The following is an 8,208-nucleotide window of genomic DNA, read 5'->3' on the forward strand; positions in this document are numbered from 1 at the left end:
CTCTCTCTCTCTCTCTCTCTCTCTCTCTCTCTCTCTCTCTCTCTCTCTCTCTCTCCCCCTATCTATCTCCTAGGACGGGAGGTTTCGTCTGTACACAACGACAACAACGACAACAAAAACAACAACAAAAACCGACAGCGTTGTACATGGTTCCTATGTCCATCTCAAACCACGGAAACTTCACTCCCACCCTGACCGCATGGCGCTATCTCCATCGGGGTCGAACGGTTGTACAGACGTTTGAGATATCGCTCGTAGCCAAGTTTTGTGCGACCTGCGCGTATCACATTCAATGTAGCTGCTCTCCGAGCTTGCGTCTTATTTTTACGCGCGGACAGCACAGCCATGTGAAAGAGGCCGTATCGACTCGCAGCGGGTATGGCGCCATGCCCTGCTGCAGTGTGTGATTCATGCCAACTCTGCTCTACAACTGGACGACGGACGTCGGATGGCGCTACTCCGCGCGCCTGTGACTCGTGGCACCCACGGCGATCAAACAGGGCAGAAAAGGAAACGTCTTCCATGTCAGGTACCTATTTCATCAGTGGACGATACTATGGAGGCCACATGGACATGTACTTCTTCGCCAGATGAACATCGATCCAGTCCGCATACAGACAATTTCTCCTCGCGCGACAGTAAGGTTCTGGTTGGAAGTTGCTGTTACACGAGTACATATAGCTAGGAGGTAGGTGGACTCGGTCAGGTCGTCTCGATATATCATTGCAGCTGCGACGTGTAACAAAAGTCGTTGATATGCAGTCGCCGAGTCAAGACTACAGTACCCTGTCCAACCCTCCCTCCCACTTGCGCACATCGGTGATCGACATATAGTAGTAGTTCTACATGAACCAGAACGTCCCCGGGGGGTGTCACCTGGAAGGCCCCAGTGGGAAAGAAGAGTAGGTGCAGTACAGTACTGTACCTCCTACTAATCTGCTGCAAACTAGTCTACACCTACCTTGTCGTTCCACCTCCGCTGAGGTTGGAACCTCTAGACTCTTGCAACTGCCATTGAGAACACATGCAGTTCATCTGATGGAGCAATACGGCCATCATGCCGGGGAACATCATCAATCTCACGCCAGAAGATGTCGCCAAGTGGCCGACCCCCAATTACACCGATCCTCATCGACGGCGTTGGATGCCCGCGTACGCCGGTGTCCTGTATGGCGTTGCTACGGTCATGGGGGCCACAAGGCTGTGGTTGCGAGCGAAACAACGAGGTGGTGGACTCGGCATTGACGATGTGAGTACTGATGGAGAGAGCAGCAAGACTCAAGAGGGCAGAATACTGACAAGAAAGCCCAGATTCTCCTCATCTGCGCCTGGCTTACGCTATCCTGTTTTACAGCCTTGAGCATTGCTGGCTCGGAGAGATTTGATACTTCGAGACATATGTGGGATATACCACTAACGTATGTAGAAAGTCGCAGAAGCAAGCGATGGAAACACTCCATTGGTTTTCCATGCCAGGCATCAAACTGACCCACCGCTCTAGGATGTACGAGAATACTGCTCTGATCACTTGGATTGCAGAACTGGATTTCTTGATCTGCGGCTGCTTCCTCAAATGCAGCGTCCTCCTCTTCTACCGAAGACTGGCTCGGAACGCCGTCTCGCCTCTCTGGATATGGGGAGTGCAATTCGCCATTGCCTTCACCGTAGCATATTCTCTGGCGTTCGTATTGACCCTCATCTTCAACTGCTCGCCAACGGAAGCCTATTGGAAGTCTTTCAGCCTGACGTATACGACCGACTACACTTGCGTAAACACTACAGCCATCAATTTGCTGGCTGGGATCTTGTCTATTATCAGCGACTTGTACTCGATTATCCTACCTTGCATGATGACGAGGCACCTACTACTACCGCCAACACAACGACTCGCACTGTACATTATCTTTTCGCTCGGTCTGCTCGCTGTGGCTGCAAGCAGTGTCAGGACCTACTGGTTGTACCAAGTGGGACACTCGAGCGACGTCTCGACGTGTATTTTCTATGTCTTTGTCTGGGCGCAACTTGAGTTGAGTCTGGGCATGATGTGTACAGCACTCCCCTCACTCCGGGTGGTGTTCCGAGAGTATCTCAGCGAGCCGCTTTCGAAGCTGAAGCGCTCTGTCAACACGACGAGCCGAAGCCACCGTCTGTCGGACGCCGAAGAGATGATTATTGCACATACAGGCGCAATACCAGACCTGGAACAATGCCACCGGGTGCATGATACCCCAAAGCACACGCCGAAATCATCCGTAACCACAACAACATCATCTTTTACTTATGATGACATCTCCTCCATCGAACCAGTTGTTGATGATAGCACGAGACCTGCCTCCTGGACCAAAGACATCCCATATCTCGTCCGCACACCTGCAGACTACGAGTCCTACAATCTGCACAACATGGAAAAATATCGCCAATCTGTCCATGCACGAGACTTTTCGAGGAGCACAACCGAAAGGAGTAGTAGATCGGGCAGAATTGAAGAGAAGGAAAAACCAACCTTGTGAGAGTGATTTGAGAGGAAAAAAAATGGAAAAAGAAGGATTAAAAAGGAAAGAGAAGAAGTGAACAAGAAAACAAGCTGAGAAAGCTCACTGAAAACTTTGGTTCAAAATATAAATGTTCCAGTTATTGTTGTTGCTGTGTACAAACAACAATATATGTATGTACCTAGGTATGATTGATGACTAAGTCAAAAGATTGTGGCTGAACTGGTGTAGGGGAAAAAAGACCAATCGCCCAGCCAATCTACCCTCCCGCATATGTTTGCACGAATGGTTCCATCGGATAAGTACACATATACTTCTGGGAGGATCTGACTGACGATAAAAGGAAATAGGTTCTCGAATACTGGAAAGCAATTCAAGTGTGCATATCCAGCAAATTTACCTGAATCCCCTGAGATATGGGTACAAGTCTACATCGAGAGAAAGAGAGAAAAGAAAAGAAAACAAAGCAATCCCTCTTCAATTTCGACAACCGGAGCCTTCTTCGATGATTGAATTTCCTCCCTATCCATGAACGACCGATGTGAACATGGAAGGTCTCCCAACCAAACATAAGAGCGAGCGGCATGCAATGGATTGTTCACAATCTGAACGATTTCGGAGGCTTTTTCGACTTCTTACCCTTCTTTTCCTTCTTACCCTCCTCGTTCCCTTCCTCTGCACCGTCTGCACTCATCTGTCCAGACGCATCGGTCCCTTGATCATCTGTACCCATTGCAGTATCGGCGCCCCCTTGGACGTCTCCAGCCTGCATACCCCCTGAAGGGTCTCCACCCTCAGTGCCACCATCACCGCCTACGCCGGCCCCTATGTATTCAGGGTCCGCCGCAAAGTTGTTGCATGGATCAGGGGATGCTCCGCAACATCCCGCTCCGTTATTAAGTCCCAATGGATCGGCCTCGGCGCAGGCATCTGCAAAGCTTTGAGCGTCCTGGAAGATTGTCTTATCTTGACACTGGGGCAAAAGAAAAAGGTCAGTCAAGAGAATCGAAGGTACGTATGTATGTGTGTACATGTAGGAACTTACGTGTGCGACAATCTTGCCATCACCCACATCGTAGTACGCAACGATCGAATCGGAGGCCAGGCATATGGCTGCGGTGTCCACGTTATCGACATAGTAGGTTGCGTTATCATCGGTGATGTCTTCGAAGCTTGCACAGAAACAGAATGCGTCGTTGTCGGGGCCCTGGAGAATTACCGCGTCATCCGGAACACCGTTATCAACATTGGTGCCGGTATCATCGCCGGAAGTTTCAGTGTCGGCAGTGGTCAGGTCGGTGGTGGCGCTGTCAGCGGTAGGCGGTCCAGCGGCGGTGGCGAGGCTATTGCGTTGTTGTTCAGTATTAGTCTTGGTTGTGTGCCTCTTTTTTCTTCTTCGTTTGACCGGCATCTTCTCGCGTACAATGGTGTAGTAGCGATCACGACGGATGTTTTGTCAACGAGAACTCATAGGATGAATTATCCACTTACCTGGCCATGGCCGCCAAGAGTAGCAGTGGCAACTGCATTTTTAATTGTTTGTCTGTTCGTTTAGGAACTCTTTGCTAATGAAAATCGGAGCGAGCGAACGAGCGGTTATTGCAGTGATTTTTTTCTCACCCGTAATGTTGCACAAGAGAAAAATGAATGACGAAAAAAAAATCGACCGTAGAGATCGTTGGGGACGATTGACAATGAGAAGGACAAATGTACCTCCTTGGGTATATGTATCATTTTATCAGAATCCCCAATGCTAGCAAGACAACCAACAAATATTGTGACTGTGAAAAAGGTACAATAGTACATACCTCCCTACCTTGTCAGGAGAAGACCTTCCCCCTCGCCCGGCTTTTTTTGGTCAGTTGTTGGGCTGTGATGAGTCGATTGATTGGTATACACAACCATACAAACAACAACATACATTTCTGTCGGGAATTTTAAACATCGCAAGGGTATAAACATTGTTGCAAGGATGATACTTTTTTTTGGGGTTTCCCACCCCCCCAAATTGTACATACTGTACAGGTACACTGATGAGTACAGTACTGTAGGTATTAGGAAGAAGAAAAAAGGTTCGCCAAAACCTGGAGGCTTTAAACCTAGGGGGGAAATTTTATATTTCTTCCGACGGGGTTAATGCATACCTTACTATGTACGCGTCTGGAGATACAAATTAAACTATGTTTTCTTCCAACATGTTACTTTCATCTGGATTGAATCAATGAATGGATGGATTATAAGGGTCTTTCTGCAATCGTCCCGTAGCATTCGGCACTGGTACACACCTAGGTACCGAAAAGTATAAGGAGATTTTCCATCCCAATTCGGATCCAAAGATGTTGTTGTTGTTGTATGTACCTGACAATGTTATTTTAGCTTGCTGACACTTGAACCTGGTAATGATTATATAACTCCGACGTCCGTCCAGTGAGTGTGGTACTGTACATACATGTGCAACTAACATGTGAGGTACAGTACCTCTCGAGGATTGAGAAGTCTCCTCGCTGTTCCAAAAATAAGAAAGAGAAAAAAAGGGAGTTGTCCTGATGATTAACCCAAAAGCCGAAGCTCTCTACTAATAAAAGAATTCAAGATGAACAACAAACCAGCAACCAAACCCACTAGGAAAAAAGAAAAATCTCCCCGCATCCCAAATTTTCGCCCTGTCGCAATAATCTCCTTTATTTTAGTCCTCATTACCATTCTACTGTAGTCTCTCCCCATACCCTACCCTACCTAAGGCTTGCAAGGGGTTGTGTCTTTTGCCAACAAACACAAAAACATATCTCCCCTGCCTGGGGGAAGGCAGGGCAAGGCAGTTTTACTTGCTCATCAATCCCCCTATTCTCTTTGATCGCATGGTATGGAGATGGCATGGTATAACTCGTGGATCAGGCAATCATGCCAATAATAACTCTCTCATCATCATCATCATCATCATCATCATTGCAAGGCCAGGCCCCCGCCCCATTTGGTCACGCAAGGGACTATATTTGACGCTTTTTCTTCTTTTATATGAATAGCACTGGATAGGATGGAATGGTCTCTTTGCAACCGCTTATCTTTTATCCGTTCTTCATCAACAGTTGTAATGATGATGATGATGATGATGATGATGAGAGAGAGAGAGGGTAAGTAGAGTAAGCTTGCTTATAGCAGCAACAACGGTGTCATCTGATATTGAAGTGGCTATTCTTACCTAGTTGGAATAGAGCACATCTGATGATGATGATGATGATGATGATGATGATGATGTGAGCTGTTGTTGGTTTTCTCCCGCCATTTCTCCTACTACCTAGGGTAGGTAGGTACATTAGGTATCGACAGGACTACCCCATCCCTCATTCTTCTCAAATCACCTCATCACCTCTGATGACAAACCCCCCAATCCCTGGTGTCCTCACCTCCACCACAAGTTTTAAATCTCCCTCGCCTGATACTCAAACATGGAATTTGACGGAATCGAATTCTTATTTCGCATCTTCATTGCTGTTTCTTTTCCCGCGACGGGTAAAGTAATTTCGTACTTTTTGTTCTTCTTTTTCTCATCATCATCATCATCTTCTTCTTCTTCAGTTGTGATTGTCAACGGCAATTTCTCCGGCAACACACCGATTTGTCGTAGAGCGGAGGCGTGATCCCAGGTGATGTGTTCGTGATATAAACGGTCGCCGCGAATGTTGACGACGGCCATCATGGGGATTTCGACGAATTGGTGTGTTGGAGGGATTCCGGGGAAACTAAGGGTAAGGAATGAATGGTTCAGTTGGGACTTTCTTTTCTTTTTCTTTTCTTTTTCCTTTTCTTTCTCTTTTTCTTGTTTTCCATGTGCATGCGAGAAAAGAAAAGAGAAACTTACAGCCAATCCGGTGTCTTGGTAAAAGTGAATTTGTAAATAAATTCATCCACGACGCGATCAATACCGACCGTACGACTGATGAGTTCCAACGTCGTATCCTCGGGATTACTAAAGATGAAGTGATCGCGATAGAAATTGGTGAGATTCGTACGTCCGATTCCGCCCGTGAGCTATTCATGCATACATGTATTCCCAAGGTCAGCCAAAAGAAGAACTAATCATCATCATATCAAAAAAACAGAAAGGGAAAAAAAAAAGATAAACTCACAGTAGGAACATGATTAACATAAGGTTCCTCCACCATGGTCGCCATCGTATTCTCCACACTCCTGCTCCCAAATTCATAAAACGTATGTTCCTCCCACAACAATTCCAAATCAAAATACGGTCCCCCCATGACTTTTTTCACAAATGCCAAATTCCGCGAATGCGAAACCGCTTCGGTCGCATAATCGAATTCTTCGCTAAACGGCACCGCGAACGAGGAAGTTTCCATTGAGGGATATTCGTAGATTTTGCTGTTGGGGGGCGCTGCTGCTGTTTTCGGTGCTGGTGTGGTGGTTGCAGAAGATGATGATGTGGTGCCAGCGAGATGATATATTGTTGGTAGTACACCTTTGCTACCATTTCCACTACTACCATCGGCTGGAGGAGGAGAGGATACAAGATGTTGGTATTGCGAAATATGCGCATAAATAGCTGCGACGACGATTTGTTCTGGGAGAGCCGCAGCAGCATGTGTAACACTGAACCATATATCAAAATCATAGCAAATAATTCCCATTTGCTCCTTTGGTTCACACTCGGCACAGGCTTGTAAAGCTTGGACTGCAATTTGCAGAGCACTGGAAGAAGACGAAGCAGAAGAGGAGGAGGCATGAGGTTGAATCTGTGCGACGCAATAGCCTTCTTCTGCCCATTTCATGCGGAGGGAGGGGATGCCGTTTTGTATCTCCGGGGGCGAAGTTGTTGGATTGTTATTATCTTGGGCTGGTGGTGGTGCGAGAATGATTAAGCCGGGTCCATGGCCTTTTCGTGATAGGGGTCGGAGTAATGTTATGCCTTGTGCGATCTCCTCGGGTTTCTGCGGTGGGACGGGTTTGGGCGGTCCGGAGCCATAGGCGAATTCTGGTGTTGTGGTCATGGTTGATGTGATATGTATTCAAGGTGGAGGAGTTGTTGTTGTTGTTGTTGTGGTTTCTGAATGAGTCGTCCTGTCGAGTAACAATAAATGCACCTTGTCTTTTTATTTCTCCTCGATCGTATTTCTCAGAGCTGCTACCTGGCCCCTTTTGAGACAGGGGTCACTCCCGACGGAATATGCTCGTGTTGAGAAAGAGCCCGGCGAGTAGAGAGGGAGAGAGAGAGAGAGAGAGATAGGCGTAGTTGTTGCAATCATTCGCCAAGACCCCAGATCGCTGCGCTTCTTCTAGTGCTCTAGCCGAGCCAGGCTTAGCTCTCCGTGCACTACCCGACGACAACCGGGTATTGAATATTCCATGTTCAAAGCTAGATATAGAGAACCTGAATATGGCATTCCCTCCAAGATCGAAAGAAGAGAAAAACACTGTATTAGCGAAGTTAGCGATAAAGTAAGGGTACCTAAGTAAAAAAGACCTATTGACTTGTTCTACAGTGCACTAGCCGAAGAGAAGTGAATACATACATACATACATATATATATACATATATATCCAAGCCCAGCTCGAGTTTATCCAGGTAGATAGTTAGTATATACGCAAGCAACTTATTATAAGACATGAAGATATGAAGCAGAAACGACGATTCCATTTTCTCATTGAATCTATTGCCCAATACTGTAAAAAGAAAACCTTCCAAATCTGTCTCGGAAATCCC

At 46.8% G+C, this 8,208-nt stretch overlaps 3 protein-coding genes across 3 annotated transcripts; 1 reads left to right on the forward strand and 2 right to left on the reverse strand.

Annotated features, from left to right (window-relative positions):
• The first annotated feature begins 974 nt into the window (after positions 1–974).
• On the forward strand, positions 975–2,748 carry SEPMUDRAFT_148713 (uncharacterized protein). The gene is made up of 3 exons (XM_016905100.1): positions 975–1,249; positions 1,312–1,418; positions 1,502–2,748. The coding sequence occupies exons 1-3, from the start codon at positions 1,058–1,060 to the stop codon at positions 2,508–2,510; spliced, it is 1,308 nt and encodes a 435-aa protein (XP_016761522.1). The 5' UTR covers positions 975–1,057; the 3' UTR covers positions 2,511–2,748.
• Positions 2,749–3,090: 342 nt separating this feature from the next.
• Positions 3,091–4,058, reverse strand: SEPMUDRAFT_132708 (uncharacterized protein; the record flags this gene model as incomplete). The annotated part of the gene is made up of 3 exons (XM_016902512.1): positions 3,984–4,058; positions 3,538–3,835; positions 3,091–3,465 (listed from the first exon to the last, which is right to left on the reverse strand). Exons 1-3 carry the CDS (start codon positions 4,019–4,021, stop codon positions 3,091–3,093), a joined length of 711 nt encoding a protein of 236 aa, XP_016761523.1. The 5' UTR covers positions 4,022–4,058.
• A 1,774-nt stretch (positions 4,059–5,832) lies between these two features.
• Positions 5,833–7,495, reverse strand: SEPMUDRAFT_132709 (uncharacterized protein; the record flags this gene model as incomplete). Its single annotated transcript, XM_016902513.1, has 3 exons — positions 5,833–6,232; positions 6,352–6,521; positions 6,620–7,495. The coding sequence occupies 3 exons, from the start codon at positions 7,493–7,495 to the stop codon at positions 5,911–5,913; spliced, it is 1,368 nt and encodes a 455-aa protein (XP_016761524.1). The 3' UTR covers positions 5,833–5,910.
• Positions 7,496–8,208: the final 713 nt, after the last annotated feature.

This window comes from Sphaerulina musiva (genome assembly GCF_000320565.1).
Source record: "Sphaerulina musiva SO2202 unplaced genomic scaffold SEPMUscaffold_4, whole genome shotgun sequence".
Classification (NCBI taxonomy): Eukaryota; Fungi; Ascomycota; class Dothideomycetes; order Mycosphaerellales; family Mycosphaerellaceae; genus Sphaerulina; species Sphaerulina musiva.

Coding starts and splice junctions, on each gene's coding strand:
- SEPMUDRAFT_148713 (XM_016905100.1), top strand. CDS start 1,058: ATGCCGGGGAACATCATCAATCTCACGCCAGAAGATGTCGCCAAGTGG. Junction 1,250..1,311: donor GTGGACTCGGCATTGACGAT/GTGAGTACTGAT, acceptor AAGAAAGCCCAG/ATTCTCCTCATCTGCGCCTG. Junction 1,419..1,501: donor ATGTGGGATATACCACTAAC/GTATGTAGAAAG, acceptor CCACCGCTCTAG/GATGTACGAGAATACTGCTC.